The sequence below is a fragment of the Nuphar pumila genome, chromosome 1 (genome assembly GCF_984573655.1).
Source record: "Nuphar pumila chromosome 1, dmNupPumi1.hap1.1, whole genome shotgun sequence".
NCBI lineage: Eukaryota > Viridiplantae > Streptophyta > Magnoliopsida > Nymphaeales > Nymphaeaceae > Nuphar > Nuphar pumila.
The window spans coordinates 163,524,858-163,545,253 of record NC_143249.1 but is presented as its reverse complement, the minus strand read 5'-3'; the positions used below and the strand labels follow the sequence as shown (position 1 = coordinate 163,545,253).

Sequence of the window (20,396 nt, the reverse complement as noted above, 5' to 3'; positions counted from 1 at the left end):
GTGCTTGCAGTAACATGGCAAACAAGTCGATATTATCTCACAAAAATGAGAGTCTGTTACTAATACAGCGATTTGAGATACAATGCATATGATGAGTGAATGTAGGATACCTGATGGGGTAGAGGCCCTTCCTAGCATCTGCAAACAAGCATTCCTGTCAACAGGTCCCAGCGTCTTACAAATATCGATAAGTTTCCAACCTTCGTAAGAACAAGATCTACCTGCAATAACCAAACAAAGCCTTAATGACACACAAGACGACATGCCTTCTTCATCGATAGCATGATGCTGGGAAGCTACTCACGCCGCCTTGATGGAACTGGTTGGAATGTTTGTGCATCATTGCTTTCTTCCTTAATGCCTAACAACAACGACAAATAAAAGAAGACAGTGGAATGTTTTGTAAGCAATATATCAATTTCCGTTAGCAAGCGGCATAGGTTTACTACGATTTAATCAGGATGCATATAAGAACGGATACCACTAGGGTTACGCAAGTCAAAGCAACAATTTAATGAATGAAAGTATCAAAGCAAGTGCGGTTTGATGTTTGCTTGTGCTGAGCATCGACGTGTCACTTACCATGCCAATAAAATAAACATGTCGTACATGTGTGTTGACGATAACGCTCTCATAATATCCACGAGGCTCTAAAGCGAGTTCAATAGAAGTCGCTGAGAGAGCAACGATATGCATGCGAAAATCGCCCCGCCATGCGTGTCAAGATGTGTTTCTGCACCGAAACGTTTTCAAAGTCTGTGTACAAATATCTTACAAATACATATTACAAAACATATAATATCTTACAAAACGATATGTATAGCGATTTGTCAGATATTGAAAATCGATACAGCAGTTCAGTTTTTATAACTTATAACTCGACGATACAAAAACATACTATCTAAAAGGTCGATAAATATATCGCACAATAAATTACAAATCGATAAGGAAGAACTTGAACATAATAGCAAACAAATCGATATTAACTAACAAAAATGTATCTCACAAAAACAAGAGTCTGTTACTAATACAGCGGTTTGAGATACAATGCATATGATGAGTGACTGTAGGATACCTGATGGGGTAGAGGCCCTTCCTAGCATCTGCAAACAAGCGTTCTTGTCAACAGGTCCCAGCGTCTTACAAATATCGATAAGTTTCCAACCTTCGTAATAACAAGATCTACCTGCAATAACCAAACAATGCCTTAATGGCACACAAGACGACATGCATTCTTCATCGATAGCATGATGAGATGAAAAGCTACTCACGGTGCCTTAATGGCACTGGTTGGAATGTTTGTGAATCATTGCTTTCTTCCATGATGCCTAACGACAGCAGAAATGAAGAGAAGACACTGGAATGTTTTGTAACACAAGGCAGGCACGAGAAGGCGACAGTGTGTTGTACAACAGGATAAAAAACAAGGCGGAAAGCTCGACTGGAGACGAAGGCAAAGTTTGCGTTGATAATGGGAGCAACTGTTACAGCAGATGGCGCAGGCGAACGTCTCCACTTTAAATGGTTAACATCAAACTTTCTGGATGGAGGACTTTTTTGTCCTTTTCCCCACCCGTCGTTTCACAACTTTTGAATGGAGGATATTTTTGTCATTTCCTTGAACCGTCATTTCAGGGCAAGAAAAGCAAGTAAGGGTGATTAAGTCTTTGCAACATCACCAGAGTTCGATGCAAAGTTATGTCAACATACACGAGAATACGAGCCCCATGTGCATGAATACGTGGCGCTCATTCGATCCCCCGAACACGGACGTGGGATTCAGTGAATTATCGGGGGCGAACATACACAACCCAGATATCTCTGTCTCGATTGTCTTTCCTAGGAGCTTTGGACTAGAGATCTTAGAACCTCAGATGACCTCAGATCTGAGATCAGAGGCAGCCAAACACACCCTGAAAGTTCCCCATCTCCAGTACACGCATCCGAATGTGTTGGTTCAATCCCTCTCCAAACGAATAAATGAGAGAGAAAACCAAAGCTCGAGTGTGGCTTCAACCTATACCTCAAATACCCAATGCAGGATCCCATCAAGGGAACCCAAATTTCCAGCCATATATATCATTTAGAACTTTCTCACAAGATGATATGAGCTGAGCCACGCCAAGCACAATACCTATTGTTCACGGTTGGCTTGGCGAGCCTATTTTATGGGCTAGAACGATCTCTTGATGAGCTGAGCATGAGCCCAGCCATGAGCAACTCATCTTGTTTTCCATCCCTAATTTGCTGTTTGGGAGTTGTGCATTGCGCTTTCTCCCACATATGTTCTCTATTGTTTGGAAATGGTGGTGTTGCAAAGCACTGTGTCACGGATGGAGTTGGCAACACTAACACCACATTTCAACACCATTCACGAGAGGATGTGTTTGGCAGCTCCATCCCCAACATCTCATTTTAGCGATACCATATTTTTGGAAAAACTTTATTTTGGCAATATATGGAAACGATGCCAATTTCTATTCCAAAGCAAGGATCCCAAACGGAGCCTAAATCAAAGTTGTGAGCGAAATCTATCTTAATTGCTACTGAACATGTTGCACTCCAAGGTTTGGCAATCAGTCAACATCAAGCTGCCTTTTTCTCAACACAATTGGACCACATACTTTGTTAGATTAACTACGTAGGCTTAGTTAAACATGATTTGTTAATTATTCGTCAATATGGATATATATATATATATGAAGACCTCCGTAACTAGGAAAACACAGCCTTTTTTGAATGAAGGAGAAAACTTATGAGATAGACGGTGATTACTATACTTGCATTGGTACTTGATACACCCTAGGTTATCACATATCAGGTGTACCATTATCATATACTGGTATGAAACTACTCTCTAAACCACAAACAAAACTATCAAATGTTCAAGAAACATGTTTCAATTACTTGAGAAAAGTGTGCCACCCTACATTGAAACATGTTTTCATTACATTTTAAATGAGTATCAATTTGGCTTTTTAATTTGCAAAATATTTATTATATAATAATGATTGATTTACGTGTTATTTTTACATATTTTAATGTATCTCTATAAAAATATAACATTGTATGGACTTTTTAGAAACTCGTATCAATGTATATTAAGAAACGTATCTCATATCAAGTTTAGAATCATATCAATATGTGTTTCAAATAAAATATCAAGTTTAGAATCATATCAATATGTGTTTCAAATAAAAACGTACCTAAACTTTTTAAGGCTCAGGGTATCCCTACCAGTACCGCATACCCATGCCCGTTTTTGGTAACTATCGTAATTACACTGATTAAGAGGTGGGAAATCACCTAATTAATTAACCTTGGACACATATTCATCATAAAATCAATTCAAAACATGTACCCAGATTTGGTCATTAATTAAAGCCATGTGATCCCCTTGCCCACCAGACAAGTAATTAAGAAAGTTAGAGTTGACGCTTAACATCCACTTCTTTCTTTCTAGTGGATATAACTCATCAACAAACAACTCTTTTCATCAATTTTTAATTGTGTCATATATATATATATAGGGAGAGAGAAAGAAATTGGTAGTTGCTCACAGGTTAGGTGCTAAATGGGTTTTTCTGTACTTACAATGTTTTTTTCACAGTTCTGACCCCATAAATGTATTGGGCATGGTTGATTTATGAAGAATCCATACTTTGATCATGTGTTTTCGATGAAAAAATTAATAATTGGAGTCTCCAAAATTTACAAAGATTTTTTGAACCTTATAAAAGCCTACCCATGTGTTAGAATTGAACGGTTCAAGAGCTGGTCCCTATAAAATCAAGTACATAGATCACAGCTGTAGGGTCAGAATTTATAAATAAAATAAGAAAATATTGAAAAACCTATTTAGCACCCTCATTTAACACCTAACCTGTTTGCAGCTACCAATCACTTATATATATATATATATATATATATATATATATATATATATATATATATATATATATATATATATATATATATATATATCGCTGGGAGCTCTACAATACCACATTTATTAGGTTTCAGACAAGTCATTTTCAATTCTAAAGGAAGGGAGTCTAAGTTCTTATCATTCATCCACAGAAAGTTGAACTAAAAAATAGAAGTTGATCCCGTCTTATAATTGTTATCTTGTTTTTGAAAGGCACCTTCTTATAATTGTTATCATTCTACTTTGAATGGTAGGACAAGATGACGCGGTCAATTACTATTCTCATCCATCACAATGTATATAAAATTCAAAGAATAACTGTAGATGAGTATAGGTAATGGACATAGACTTATTGGAGGACAGGACATGGTTAGATGGATAGACGCCAAACCAACCATAAATTAGTCATTTCATGCACATCCCATAATTTTCCATAGTACTTGCAACAGTATTCCTTGAAGTTCCTAAAAGTGTCTGTAATAATAAATGGACAACTTGCTGGGACTGAATTCTTTTAAGAGGGATGATAGTATCTTTAATATTTTTGTTATAAACAAATTATTCTTATGAATATTTTTATGACTAATAGATGTGTAGGTTGCCTGCTCTAAGCATTGATGTATACAGGAACTATAGTTAATATATATGTTTTTGGATATAATATTCTGGATGTGTCTGCCAAAAACTCCTACCTGGAAAAACGAAAGAAAAAATTCGATTTAGGGGCCATCTTTTTGCAGGCCTCACGTTTTTAAGATTGCTGATATGGTTGTCTGTTTTTCTGGAAACTCTCTAACAAAGGCCTACATTTATTATTACATATAACTCAGGTTAAATCACAAGTCAGGTTTCAATAATAACCTTCATAGTCGTGTTCAAATATTCACACTTTTTTTTGGATGAATGAGTATTTTTCAATTGCAAAAAAGCGATACAGGAAATAATTAAAAAATTTGCATTTTCCAAGATAATGGATGTTAAACTGAGGTCCCCATTTGACAGTTTCAGGGAAACCAATGGTCCATATCAGGAATTTCAGAAAATCAAGGCCCATGTTTCGAATTAGGGACAAATGGTTGGCCTCTAAATTGAAATTTTCTCAAAAAAAAAACAGAAATATCCATGCCAGCAGTCATGGCGTAATCATGCATCTCTGTCTCAGTCATATAATGCCTTTCATAATTTTGCATTAAAGTAAAATCTCCCAATCTACTTCAAGAATTATATGGGCTCATTCATGCCTGCTATCACATAGGTGTTAATGCTTGTGCTTCAAGAACGTTGTCCGTATATGTTGAAATGGACAACCATGAAGGCATTTCATGCACGGTGTCGGCAAAAGATTGTAACTGTTGTTTAAACAGATCAGAAAAAGCCTTCTAAACTTGCAATTGGAAGAATCATAGTACCATTGTTGCAAATTTGGGCGATATTTTGAAGAAGTGAACAATTATGTCAACGTTTTAGACATCAAAATATTGTGATATTTTGAAAAATATCGTGATAATTTTACTAAAACATAAAATATCACGAATTTATTTTGATATTTACATTTTAATCAGGTATTTTCATAGGAAAATGGGTAATTTTATTTTTAATATGTTTTTTCTTTATATCTTTTTACACGTATATTTTTTTATTTTTTTAATTTATTGATTTTGTTGATATTTCAATATAAAATCATGAAAAAACTGAAAATTTTTAATTTCTCACAAGAATTTGCATGAGTAGTGCCACTCATCTGATAGGGACAACTTGTGAATGCCATCAAGTTGGCGGGACATCACAAGTTTGAGACTCATGGGTGGCATCCCTTGCCCCAAGATCAAAGCCGGGTGGGCAAGGGGGGACCTCAACCAGAGGCCAGCCAATGTGTAGTCGGTGATGGAGGGGTTTTCCTTTGGATTATATCCAGAATAAAAGACTGTAGCAAGCACATAGAACTTTAGGCATTGTCTAAAACAAACTAACAAAGAAAAGGAAAGCCCTGAAAGCTAGGGCTCTCTAGTTGAAATAAGAATGAAACAATTGCTGGCATTTGGGCGCTAGAACAGGTCAAGCTATGTCTTTGGGTCTGAAATGCAAGCTTTACCAACTCTTAGCAATTAGGTTTTTTCAACCACAAGAAAAGATTTATTTCCTTATCTTCAAAGTGTCTCTGCAACAACTGAAGCAAGATCTAGTAATTTTTACAGAGTGAATTATATGATTAAGACACACATGGCCTTATTCCCCCATTTCTGTTGGAAAGGGACATTGCAACCTCCTGTTAAAGGGAGGGAACAGTGCGTTAGCAAGATATACAAATGCTGTCAGTGTCTTTAAACTGATTAAAATAAAGTTTATAACTTTGCTTGTCACTAAACTTGCTTGCACATTTATCTATTTTGATGATAGTCAGTTTAAGATTTTCTTAACAAAGTTGAGAGAACTCACTACTATTTTGTTCAAACAAATTAAAAAACCAAGCCCTAAGTAAGCTTTGGAAGTTCTTGTGTGATTTGATCCAAAGTTATCAGAAACACCTAACCAAGTGGGGAAGCTTGCTCACGTTTCGGAAGCGCGAAATATCGCGCTTCCAAAATACGTTGGGAAGTGCCAAAAAATGTTGAGAAGCATGATTCCCATAAATGAAAAACGTGTTTTCTTTCTTTATTTCATTTAAATTTATTTTTTTTTTTGCTTTCCCCTCCCTTCTTAGGTCGCTTCGAGTGACGATTATTGATTTGTTTCTAAGTCGTCCTACACTTCTCGCTTTCTAAAATTTTGAAAGTGCATCGCTTCTCCCCTCCCTTCTTAGGTCGCTTCCGGTGACGATTATTGATTTGTTTCTAAGTCGTCGTACTTCTCAATCGTATCGCTTTTCGTTCCCGCTTCCTTTGTCTTGTATAAAAAAAAACATAATTGATGAGCACACGTGGGTCCTTCTCCATCATGCAATCTTTAAAGTTTTTAATAAATATAACAAACGAAATGTGAATTGCAAGGCTGAATTAAACATCTCAATCACCCAATAGGGGTCAGATTTTTTTCTCCCATCAATTTTTGCCATTTAATGTATTTGCAATTGAACATGGCGAAAAAGAAATTATATATCTATTAACCGTTCTAGTGATTCCAATTTTACATTAAGAGAAATTTCAGATAGGTGCTAAACTTTTGCCCCCAATCTCAAAGAAGAACCTCATGTTTCTGAATTTCCTGCAATTCACCTATGCTTTTCTAACAATACCAAAAGGAGACTTACTCTTATCATTGGTCATTAACTCAGGTCAAATCTAAACTCAATTGAGTCAAATGACAATAATGTCCTTAAATAAGGGAAGTACCTACTCTTCTATTCTCATTCATGGTAAATAAGTATGTTTCAAACTCCAATGGGTGATATATAGAAAAACTCAAAAGAATCATGTCTTCCAAAATGATAGAGGTTAACCTGATGTTTCTGATGGACAGTTTTCAGGAAAAACAGAGGCCCATATTAAGAAATTTAGAAACATGAGGCCTTTTTTTGAGACTAGAGGCAATGGGTTGGTCTTATGAAAAACTTACTTCACATTACCTATACAAATAAAGGCATAAACGCTAGATTCCTCGATTAAGATAGTGCGGCTATAACTGGCCCAGTTAATTATACCAAAGGGGGCCCGACCATATGTTAGGAGCAGTTTGTGCAAGTGACTATGTGATGGGACATCGCAAGTTCAAACCCCACTGGTATATGGGTGGTTGAATAACTGCCTGGTAAAGTGAACAGGCCTCTAGCTTGTTTTGGGTTGGCTAAAGGCTGTTTGTAAAAGGGAGGGGCCCTAATTCACCCAGCTCAAGTATGAAAAAAAAAACTGGCCCAGTTATCTTATTCACCTCATCATCTTATCACTTTTTTTTTAATTGGCAAGCTGGGGCTAGGCAGACTACAACAACTGTAAACGATCAAAACATTACAAATCATTCATGAAAGGGAACCGATTTGGATGTTTATCCTTTCAAATCCTGTCTCTATGACTAACAGTCATCTGAGCCAAACCGCAGAGCTATGTAGTTACAGTTTTTATCCAACCTAAGTGTAGCCATCGAGCCGGGCTGCCGGTCGAGTACCTGCTTGAATCGGGTCGAACTCTGACTGAACTTTGCACCTCAGGCGTCAATAAAGTCAGTCTGGGCCCAGCCCGATTAGATAATCGAGCTGGGTCCATCTGCAGAATGCACAGGGTTTGACAAACCTGTCCCATTAACTGTGTCGGACATAAAGCGCCCCGCCTGATCCTAGCCCAAGCTCGATATTTGTAACTGAGTGGGGTTGGGCTCCAGCTTCAATACGGATCAGGTCTGTCAGGCCCTAATTGAGTCGACCTGGCCCGGCCCGATGTCCACCACACGAGCACTGAATTCGATCAAAAGCAAATAAATGATGAACAATGTCATACAAGCCCTGGTAGTTGACACGAAAATAAAGTATAGGCACTTGGGCATATGCTTCAAGTAAGATTGTAACAAAATCAATGATAGCTCTCTCTCTCTCTCTCTCTCTCAAATAAAAAGTTTTCCATGTTGGTCAGCACCATGGGCGCTGCCCAAAGAATCCATGTGCACATCATGCATGAAAGAATAACATGCCCATAAGCCGCGCCAGCGATGATGGAAGTAGGGATGTAACCAGGTCGGCCTCGATTCGGATTTAGGCATTACCAAGTCCAACCTAATTGGATCTAGCTTAATCAGGTCCTGATTCCGGTTCTTTTTTTTCGATTTATGATCAAAGAAACGGCACCCGACTGGTGGCACTGGCTCAGCCTGTCATACTTACGGTTGTGCTTCGGGCAGCGTAAAACATAGAGACTTTCTTAAATTCTAACATATTATATGCATTTGGATTTGAATTTTATTCAGATTTGAATTCAGTGAGTCTGGATCCCTTTATCAATAGGATCCACTTTTGCTAGCAAATCCAACTATGGGTTCAGTAGGACATCCAACCTGAATCGGAACCATTTACATCCCTACAAGTGGTCTCCTGAGCATCTAAAAGCTCAACCAAACCTAGGATTGTTGGACATAAAAAGTAACTCAAACTTTTGAGAAAGGGATAAAGGTAATTCCTCCACACTTTCCACCATAATTGTTTAAAAAAGGGTGGCTGTTGTTACTCATGGGATTCTTGTTTGAGTGGCTTCTTATTGATGGACGAAATAAAGATAGAGACAGAGGAGGAGTTGGGTCAGCTAATAACTTCAAACCAACAAGGATGGAAGGGACCCTCTCTTCATGTACATCCACTCAAAAGTAGGGTGGTGGCCCGCAGTTTTAAATATCCCACACGCTTGCACCATTCATTCATTCTTATCCCACCAATAATGAAAAAAACACTCTCTATGAGTAAAGATCCACATTCATTCATAAACATAAACATGGCTACCAATATTCGTTATCAGAATAGATAGTCACAGTACTCATACAGAATGTATCCACAAACAACTCATCCTTTTAAACCCTTGCTTTGGAGGTGAAAATAAGAGAGAGAGAGAGAGAGATCATACCTTCACCAGATTGAGAACCCAAAAAAATGGTTGAAGCGTGCACCGAGTACCTTCACATCACTGCATCTTGTGGTGCCATGGTCTTTCTTTTCTTCTTTGTTTGTTTTTCTGTTGTTCTGTTTTTTTTTTTTAAGGATCAATATCGTGTATGGCCGGGCTGCTTCCAAAAACGGGGCGCCAAACTAGGTGTTTCTTTTTGGTCAACCCTAGTTTGGCGTCAATTAGCGGTCAGCCTTTTCATGGGACACGTGTCAATAGGTTAAGGCCTTATGACCATAATGGTCATAAGGCCTTATGACTGGATCTTTATTGCCCTTTATCGTTGTACAGACCAATAATATGAGGTTCAAATGGGAATCTATCAACATTTTATGAGTAGTACATCTGTAATCAAAGACTAGCCAGCTGTGAATTGTACAAAGTGCAACAAAGGTCTCCAAATTTATTGAATTCGATAGCATGTATGCGATTTCCACAATTTTGACTTTACTACACGCGTGTTTGTACTTGGATACATTTAGCAACGACAGAAAATCATATATGAGTGAGAGAGAGATGTGAATATGAAACAAACAAGCAAGAGACTTCCACAAATCTTTTGCTGTGCGTGCTTTGTCCTTGGTTACTTTTAGCAACAACAGACCAACAGATGAATCATCCACTTAACGAGAGAGAGAGAGAGAGAGTTAACAAATCGCAATGAAAGAATTACTCGGGCATCTCTAAAATGAATGCAAAGAAAAATAAAGATATTTGCTTCTCCCCTGACGACGTAGTCCATGAGATGGTCTAAAAGAAGACGCCGAAAGACAAAGACGTGCTCCTATAATCTCACAGCATTCCACCTCCTGTCTCCAGTCCATTTTCACACGTCCAAATCCCTACAGCTGCGTCCCTACTGGACCACTTACCATCACCCTCACCCATCTCTCTCTCTCTCTCTCTCTCTCTCTCTCTCTCTCTTTCTCTCTCTCTCTCTATAAATTCCCTCTTCATCTTCATTGTTTTTTCACACCCATCATTATGTTCTTATAGAAAACCAATATAGGAAGAGAGAAAAAAATGGCGTTTTCATGCTCTTGTGGTGCTATGCTTGCGCTTCTTTTGCTGTGCTTCTCCTCTGTTTATGTATTAGCTGATTTCTATAGGGATGTGACCCTCACTTGGGGAGGTCCAAGAGCTCAGGTTCTCAACGGCGGTGGCCTTCTCACCCTCTCCCTTGACAGGACCTCCGGCTCTGGATTCCAATCCAAATATGAGTACCTGTTTGGGAAGATTGACATGCAGATCAAAGTTGTTCCCGGAAATTCAGCAGGCACAGTCACTGCATACTACGTGAGTATATAGCTCTTGCCATCATCTATGTTTTTAACTATCACCGTTACCATCATCATCATCATCATCACCACCACCATCATTATAGTTTTTACCATCATCCTTCTTTATTATAAACATCACCATCATTATCATCACTACCCAGGACCATCATCATTCTACAATATCACGGTCACCAACATTATCACTACCACTACCATCATCATAGTCATCATCACGATCATTACCACCACCACCATCATCACTATTCTCATCATTGTCATCATGAAGGCTTGTCCCCTCCATGTAGGTTCCTCTCTACGAATAGTATCTCTCATTGTCCCACGTAAATCTAAGACATGCAATAGCGATAGATTTATTTTTATATGACAAAGTTTCCCCGCCGGGTAATCTTCGGGTGGGGTCGGTGACACCCAAGCTCTTACGGAGCCCACCAGTGAAATGCACCCGCACACAGTGGGAGTTGAACCTGTGACGAAGGGGTCAGCACCTTCTCCCCAGGCCCTCTCCTACTCAGGCGACCCGGGCGGGTGTGCAATAGCCGTAGATTGTTATCTCAGGGTAATAAATTCAAAGTCTTCTTTTTGGATTTGGCAAAAATTAAATATTATGTATATGCTTTGAAGGAAACCTCCCATTTGTTACAGGCGGCTTCAAATAGCTAGGACTGTTTCTTCTCCTAGTTCACAGATAAGATATCAATTTTTCCAGTATGTAAATATCTAAGCTAATTACGCATATCTGTTATGTACATATCATTCTCCCAAGCATCTACATACCCCTTGATCACGAGTCTGAAGTAGTGAAGTTGCTTAGGCTATGATCAGCTAAGCCAGCTTAGACAGCTATTAGAGATAAGCAATTCTGATCATATAAATTCTATTTTGTATGGCTAGCATATATCCTTTGTCTAAATTATCCCTTTGCAGAAGAGAATTATCTGGCCTACTTCTTCCTGAAGGTCATCATTCATCAAGTCTCCCTTTGAATTTCATGAAAGTTAATGATTGTGGAAGTGTGGTAGACGCAATCCGTACCTTTGTGTATTTGCAAAAGTCAACATAGTTGATTGAACCCAAAGTGTGCTTGCTTAATTGCTTGGCGTGAGTCAATTTGGAGTTTACAGACCAAAACATAGCTTAAATTCATGAAAAATTGGAGTTCATGAACTTGACCGTGTGTCTCACATGATGCCATACACTTTATCAGTCATATGTTAAATTTGTGGACTGATTTGAGTCCATGAACTTGCTATGCGTCAATTATGCCAATGTAAGCCAAGTCTTATCCGGTGAGTCAGACCTATTCAAGGTGTTCTATTCTTGGTTAGGAACCTCTCTCTCTCTCTCTCTCTCTCTACTGAACTGGTAAGCATGTCATATCTGTGCTCTATAGCTAAATTGGCTTTGTACCCAACTTAGTTTTAGCCATTGTGTGGTTCTACACCTCCAGAGTTGCAACTTTGAACAGAAAAGCTTGATATTGGTAGAGGATGATAACCTTCTAAAGGGGGTGAATCTTTTCTCCTAGATAGCTAGTATCCCTTTCTCAAACAGCATAAAGACAAAGACACCCCAATAAATTTGGCCCTATAGATTGGACCAAACATTATTGTTATATCTTTGTTTCCATCGCTGTGACGGTTCTAGAAGATCATCCATGACAATAAACAGAACTCCACAAAAAATTCTGATTATTTTTTTTTCCTTTTATGTTTGCTTGCAGCTTTCATCTCAAGGGCCAACCCATGATGAGATAGACTTCGAGTTCTTGGGCAACGTGAGTGGGGAGCCGTACATCTTGCACACCAATGTCTTCTCACAGGGGAAGGGGAGCAGGGAGCAACAGTTCTATTTGTGGTTCGATCCAAGGGCTGACTTCCACACTTACTCCATCCTTTGGAACCCTATGCAGATAGTGTGAGTGCTGCATTTCCTTGTTTTTATAGTAGGACCAGGGTCACCGGAAACTGTATAAGAGGATGAGCAACGTGTTTTCTAGGAAACCGTTTCAGAAACGAGAAACACTGCATTTTCAAAACGTTTGGAAAATAACAAAAAAAAAATTGAGAAACGTGTTTCCCACCCTGAATTAGATAGTGGGACAAGATTAGAAAAGGGACGGAATAGAGTGGATACTGGTCGATGAACTGAAACCAAGGTTCAGATCTAACATATATAAGGCCAATGTTTCTACGAATAGATTAAGCTTTTTCTTTTCTCTTTTTTTTTTGATGGTTGTCAAGGAAATTTGTCATAGTGGATCCAGACCATGTAATCAGGTTTAATTCCTTATAGAGGAATAAGTACCACCTCTTGATCTGAACGTTCAGGCCAAGCTAGGCCCACATATGGCTGAATGAGTTGTTAGTCGGTTCAGACCCAGGTCAAGGTCAAACTGTTAGCAGACCCGATCATAAGAACTATTACACTTTGAATCCATGGCAAAAACCCTGGACCATCCAACTGATTACCTTGTCTGGACATCATGCAGGTTCCTAGTAGACGGCACGCCAATCCGGGTCTTCCACAATGCTGAGCATATGGGGGTACCATACCCAAAGAACCAACCTATGAGACTTTACTCCAGCCTTTGGAGTGCTGATGACTGGGCAACTCGGGGTGGGCTAGTAAAGACTGACTGGTCTAAGGCACCCTTCACAGCATCCTACCGGGGCTTCGCCGCCGATGCCTGTTCTTGGTTGGGCGGAAAATCATCCTGCTCGAGTGATCCGGCAAGAAGTTGGTGGTCACAATCACTGGACGCAGCAGCGAAGAGCAAACTTGAGTGGGTTAGGAAGAATTACATGATCTACAATTACTGCACAGACTACAGGCGCTTCCCTCAGGGCTTCCCCTCAGAGTGCTCTCTTGCAATATAAAGCAATCAAGAAGAAGAAGAAGAAATGATGTGCTATGTAAAAGAAATGATGTGCTATGTAGAATAATGACTGGATGCAGTTGGAGTGTATAAATTATGTATGCATGCTTCATGGATGATCGACTTGTTCATAAAATAATGAGCTGTATGGTTCAGTATTAATGTTATTTTACTATTTGATCTTGCCATATCACAATCCATCTAGAGATGGACGTCATTCTAATGCTGTAGAATTGTTAAGACTGGTCGGACCATGTTGTTTCCCTATGTCAAACACAGACATGCTGGTATGGAACCCAGAATACAAAGAGACACGCTTGACTATATATATATATATATATATATATAGGGAAGGACAATGATCTGACGACTCCCCTTCTCCAATGCTTGAGCATCTCATCGATCCCAAATCATATATTTGTTCTTTATAAATTACTTAGTAAGAAATATGCCTTACATGAAGACTTCATATAGGCTTGTTTTTCAAAACATGAAAAAATGGACAGCTCACAACGCGTTTAAAACTTTACAATACAAAGTATTGTGGGCCATTGATTTTTAGCGCTTTCAAAATTGCATCTAAACATCAAAAAATCATAATCCAAAACATGTTACACAATAAATGAATGATAAAAATCCAATATGTAATGTTCGATCAATGAAAACTCAATCATTAGATAAGGAACACTGTCTATTATCATCTGTCATAGATTTTGGACCTTTCTTTTGTTGAATAGTCCTCTCTCTCTCTCTCTCTCTCTCTCTCTCTCTCTCTCTCTCTCTCTATATATATATATATATATATATATATATATAGTAGAGCATAGGTGCTTAATGGGTTTTCTTGGACCTTTCAGTGTTTTCTTGCAATTCAGACCCCCCATAAATGTATTGGGCATGATTGATTTACGAGGAATCCATACCTGGATCATGTGTTTTATATGAAAAAGTGATATTTGGAGCCTCAAAATTTTACAAAGATTTTGGACCATTGATTTTTTTTAACCTTATAAAAACCCACCCATGTTTCGAAATTGAACACTTCAAGAGCTGATCCCTATAAAATCAAGTACTTAGATCACATATGTATGGTCATAATTTAAAAATAAAATAAAAAAAAACTAAAAAAACTCATTTAGCATGTATCATTAAGCACCTGCGTTCTACTTATATATAATTGTATATATATGGTAACTAAAATATGTTTACCAAACAAATATCTTTACTGTTATGAACCAAGAATTTCATAAGTTACTTTTTTCAAAAAATTTATTGTATGAATGTGATCTAGACACTTGGTTTTATAGAAATAGACTCTTGAATCATCCAACTAAGATGTATAAAAATGATTTTTTAAGGGTTGAATGTAACACTCTAGTTCTGATTCCAACTGTAACGACCCAGACGATTTTAAAGCAAAAATACTAGATATTTTTTAAGGTTAAATATATTCTTTTCTTTTCTTTGTTTTCTTTTTTCTAAAATATAATAATGCAACGATCTCATCAACAAACCTGTTTTAACCATATCAAGTACTAGAGGACCCGTGTGAGCGCAAGCGCGAGCATGTCTTAGCTTCCTAGTACTAGATTCAGTATAGAACCATCCATTAACAAATCTGATTGAACCATTACATAAAAGAAATTATTAATATATCAAGTTTTTCATCATTGGCTTCACCTTAATAGAATCAAACTCTAGAGAGTTAGCCTGTGCATGCATGTTTAATAGCTCCGTAGAACAAGGTTCGAAGTTAAAGCATCCAATTGATAAAATCCTTATATTATTATTAGGTGAGTAAACACAGCAAAAAAATATTGATTTTTGAAATTAATTTTATAAACTAGTTTCTTGGTTAAATCTTCAGACACATTATATTAATAGAATACTACCATCATATATTCAAATAGACATTGACTATGCACAAAGTAACTGAAATTTATAAATTAAACTAATAATCAAATGTCGAATTAAATAGTCCTTTAACAATTAAAAAAATATTAAAAATTCAAATAAAATAAGAAGTCCTAGGGATCATTGAAAATATCAATGTGCACAACCCCCTCCAGCTTTCTGCACTATCTATGGCTATCACATGTCTCTTGAAAAATATTTTATTTTGAAAGAATGAGACTTTAGAAAGTCCTAGTAAAACTCACACAGCTAATGCAATGTATAACACATAAAGCTTGCATCAACTATCAACAAGGCAAATATGGAATAACAATCTTAAATATACTAACATCAAACTTCAGATGATAACAAGACATATATCAATGAGCATGAATTCATCAACTTTTAGGAACAAGAATAATTTACAGTAATATAAAATAAAGTAAAGTAAAGTGAAGTAAAGTAATGTGAGCAAGTAATTTATGTTTCATCTTGAATTTTTTGATCTACCTGGGTATGACTTAGACCAACCCGAAATAGGCTGACTAGCTCGGGTGTTTATTATGCTATGTATTTTATTATGCCTGAGTAGCCCCCTGAGTCGTATCCCCAAAGGAATGAGCCCAAAAATTATGAGAGGAAACGACTGCTTCAAGATAACTCTACTCGGGGGCATGACACCAGCGTCACAACGATGATCATGATCACTCACTTTTGTCGAAGTACTCGAGAACTCCTTAGCTAGAAGATATGGTGAGGAAATGTCTCTAGCGAATCAAACTGAAGGGTCTAAGAAATTCCATACCTTCTACCCTCTCTAAAGTAGATCGCTATAAGCAACCAGTTAAGCATACCTCAACGAAACAGGTCATACTCAAAAGGGCTATCAAGGGTATCTTTAACTTAGGCCATAGGTAACATGCAACTACCATTTAGGCCAATGTACTTTCCATCTCATTGTTCCCTCTTATTGAATCATAATTATCTTAATTTCATGAAGCACACCAAGTGGCCATCAAACCCTGTAGGATATCATACTTTATGCATGTATTTATAAATGCTGCATACTAAAATCATAACATGCATTCTCAAAAGTCTGGAATCATGTTAACATGCCATATAGTAATCAACTCGTGCAGTATCACTACAACAAAGCAGTAGATTAGCGACGACCACATTCCGTCGCTAATCCGTCGCTAACCATGTTAGCGACGGATTAGCGACAACGCGGCGACAGTATGCTTACGTCGCGAATATTTCGACGCTAACTGGCGACGGAATAATTCCGTCGCCAAGTCCGTCGCTAATTGCGACGGAATAACGAGCGCTATATTCCGTCGCCAATCCGCCGGTACTAAACGGCGACCACGGCGTGGCGACGGATTTAATTTCGTCGCTAAGCCGTCGCTAGATTAATATGAATAGCGACGGAATCATCCGTCGCTAATCCGTCGCAAAAACGAAAAAAAATCAAAAAAAAATTATTTAAAAATTAATTACCGAGAACTGTATAATTTATATTTCCTGTACAATTTATATTTCCTGTAAATAAAAAACAAACTACACAAAAAAATTCATATAACAAGTATCTATAATAATTAATCGTTCCACCTTAAAACTAAGAAGTTTAATTATTTACAATTCAACAATTACAATTAGGAAAAATAAAAAAAATAGAACTTCTTCAACACAGTCCTCTAATCATCACCAAGATTTTGTGCGTCTTCTTGTTCATTGTCTTTATCTGTCCCTTCAGCTCCACTACCCTGATTATCGCTAGCAGCCTACACAAGAAAAGAACAGTCAGTATTGATAAACAAAATATAATGAAATAAATTACACACTATATGTGATTCTATCATGTGCTCATGTGTGATCTAAGGCAATAAAAAAACTCTATATGTGATTCTATCATGCTCATATGTGTGCTAAGGCAGTCAAAAAATTGAATATGTGATTATAGCATGTTCATATGTGTTCTAAGGCATATAAAAAAACTCTATATGTGATTCTACCATGCTCAGATGTGCTTTAAGGCAGGCAAAAAACTATATATGTGATTCGATCATGCTCGTATGTGTGCTAAGGCAGTAAAAAAATTGAATATGTGAATATAGCATGCTCATATGTGCTCTAAGGCAGGCAAAGCCAAAAATTTTATATGTGATTCTATCATAAATGATATATAACATGTTCATATGTGTTCTAAGGCAGTTAAAAAACTCTATATGTTATTATAGCATGTTCATATGTGTGCTAAGGCAGTCAAAAAACAGAATATGTGATTATAATATGCTCATATGTGTTCTTAGGCAGTAAAAAAACTGAATATGTGATTATAGCATGCTTATGTGTTCTAATGCAATCAAAAAAACTTTATATGTGATTCTATCATGCTCATATGTGCTCTAAGACAGACAAAAAGTTAAATATATATATATATGTGATTCTATCATGCTCATATGTGTGCTAAGGCAGTAAAAAAATTGAATATGTGATTATAGCATGTTCATATGTGTTCTAAGGCATCTAGAAAAACTCTATATGTGATTCTACCATGCTCAGATGTGCTTTAAGACAGTCAAAAAAACTATATATGTGATTATACCTGAGAGGGACCTGGAATCGAAGATCCCCTATCCTGAACAGCGGCCTTGATCTCATTTCGGAGAAAGGGGGCGACGGTGTATTGGAAGTAGTTATTCAGTGATTCATTAATGATCTCGCGTACATCATCACCGGAAAGAATAGTCGGCTGCTTGGAGCTTATGTCGGCGCAAGAAGTTGGTGAGCCGTAACTGGAAGAACCAATAACTGGTGAAGTGTTCATATTACTCCCAAACCCGAACACGCGACCTTTTTTGGGTTCACCTGCTGCAGTCACCCATGCTGTAGGATCAAATGATGGATGCTGAGTAGCGTCTTCGCCATATCGCTCTACCATTTGTTGCTCATATGCCTCCTACAAAATAATGTTTAAAGTATTCATTAATAATTAATGATAACATTATGATGACTTGCATATATATTGCAATGATTATTAATAGAATTAATACATACCGTTGTCGTTCTCGCCTTCTCTGATACGAAGACTCCCGTGGTCTTCCGTTTATGTGTTTCTACAAACACATCCTTATATGGTACACTGCCTCCTTTTTCTGCTTCCTGCGAAGTTAAATGACAAAAGATTTAGTACACAAATTTGCAACAATACTTATAAAATTAATATTATATATTGATGAGTTACCATTTTCTTTAGGTGGCTCCCAAATGTCTTAGATCCACCTGTGTGTAGATGGGCTTCGGGCATCTTCGATCGATTTTGTGAAGCCTTCGCAGAGCGATTTTTAAATGCATCTCCCGCCCACATATCGCACATTTCATCCCAGTAATCTCTCCTGATAGTAATAGGACCATGGCCCTTCCACAGTAATGGATCATCTACTACGCCAGATTCTTTTTTTGCTGCAGTCTTCATAGTGTGCAGCATGTCTGCAAATCGATTGGCAGCCACCTTCTGCCACACCTTCCTTGCATCATTTTCTTCCACCGTAGTTGCAAAGCGATTCGAAGCCTACAAATATTTTCAGAAAGTTAGTAGACATTGCTTAAATAAATTAAATATGAAACACATTAACTATGAGGAACAACTGTATACCATGAATGAGGACCACAATCTGTCTAATACCTCCTTTGGGTACTCTTTCCATTGAGCAACTGGTCCTGGTAGATGTTGAAGAAGTGAATTCCTAATCTCCCGTACTACTTCTTGTGGCTCAAACCTCGTGCTGCACATGAATTGTTACACAGTAAATATCAATATAAAATATTTAAAAGATATGCAATAATTAAAAACAAAATACTTACGGTCGATTATCGATATACACTATTCGAATGAGTCTTCTTGTGCCAGCCTGAGAAGACCCTGTTTCCTGTGTTGGCTGTTGACTTGTGCGATCAACTGGTGTAGGTGGGTCGTGTACATGCGCAACATCATCTGTAAAAAAATACACACCAAGTTCTCAGAATGTGCATTTGAACTAATCAAGCATCTAATTAGTTATATGATATACCTATCACAGGAGCCCGTGAAGATGAAGGTTGAGCCTGGCTACTACTGGATGAGCGACCACTATAACCTCCACGAACCATATTCTAACAAATAACATATGTCATACAATACATTCAAATAATTCACATCAAGTATTACAATGCATTCAAGTCATTCACATCAAGCATTGCAATGCATTCAACTAATTCAAATCATTGACATCAAGTATTGCACTAATTCAAATCATTCGTTAATTGCATAAATTATAATACATTCAGATAATTGAAATCATTCACATCAAGTATTACAATGCATTTGAATCATTCGTATCAAGTATTACAATACATTGAAATAAAATTTTTAATCATTCACACCAAGTATTGCAATAAAACCTTATTTTGAAATCACAAGGAAATGGCGTGTCCATCTCAATGCCTCCCAAACAGAGCCTAAAATGCAATCGACATTTCCAAATGTCAATGTCATCCATGAAAACCAGATTGGTCTTCCTTATTTGACAACCCAATTTTGATAGATTACATTGATGATTTATTGTGGTGCATCCAGCACAAAGTGAATCCAATGATCCCAAGGATGATAATTTGGTCGGGCCTAGACCAAAGAACCAAACCTGTGGGTTTATGAACTCATCCAATCAGTTTATAACTAACTCCATGTCAAATCTGAGGCATAGAATGGGCATTTGAAATCTTGATCAGCAGCTTTCCTGGCTCAACTCCTTTCAACAGAAATTTTTAAGCATTATACATTA

The 20,396-nt window shown here is 37.5% G+C and overlaps 2 protein-coding genes across 2 annotated transcripts; one reads left to right on the top strand and one right to left on the bottom strand.

Annotated features, from left to right (window-relative positions):
- Positions 1–10,471: 10,471 nt before the first annotated feature.
- Positions 10,472–13,903, top strand: LOC149851183 (xyloglucan endotransglucosylase protein 7-like). The gene is made up of 3 exons (XM_089999233.1): positions 10,472–10,800; positions 12,526–12,719; positions 13,294–13,903. The coding sequence occupies exons 1-3, from the start codon at positions 10,528–10,530 to the stop codon at positions 13,679–13,681; spliced, it is 855 nt and encodes a 284-aa protein (XP_089855359.1). The 5' UTR covers positions 10,472–10,527; the 3' UTR covers positions 13,682–13,903.
- Positions 13,904–17,217: 3,314 nt separating this feature from the next.
- LOC149851182 (uncharacterized) lies at positions 17,218–18,415 on the bottom strand. The gene is made up of 2 exons (XM_089999220.1): positions 18,182–18,415; positions 17,218–17,357 (listed from the first exon to the last, which is right to left on the bottom strand). Exons 1-2 carry the CDS (start codon positions 18,401–18,403, stop codon positions 17,271–17,273), a joined length of 309 nt encoding a protein of 102 aa, XP_089855346.1. The 5' UTR covers positions 18,404–18,415; the 3' UTR covers positions 17,218–17,270.
- Positions 18,416–20,396: the final 1,981 nt, after the last annotated feature.

What these genes read in the sequence shown, in the direction of transcription:
- LOC149851183 (XM_089999233.1), top strand. Translation starts at nt 10,528, where the DNA reads ATGGCGTTTTCATGCTCTTGTGGTGCTATGCTTGCGCTTCTTTTGCTG. An exon ending in GCACAGTCACTGCATACTAC is followed by an intron (nt 10,801 to 12,525) that starts GTGAGTATATAG and finishes GTTTGCTTGCAG; the next exon opens with CTTTCATCTCAAGGGCCAAC. An exon ending in TGGAACCCTATGCAGATAGT is followed by an intron (nt 12,720 to 13,293) that starts GTGAGTGCTGCA and finishes GACATCATGCAG; the next exon opens with GTTCCTAGTAGACGGCACGC.
- LOC149851182 (XM_089999220.1), bottom strand. Translation starts at nt 18,403, where the DNA reads ATGAACACTTCACCAGTTATTGGTTCTTCCAGTTACGGCTCACCAACT. An exon ending in CGATTCCAGGTCCCTCTCAG is followed by an intron (nt 17,358 to 18,181) that starts GTATAATCACAT and finishes TTTCTTGTGTAG; the next exon opens with GCTGCTAGCGATAATCAGGG.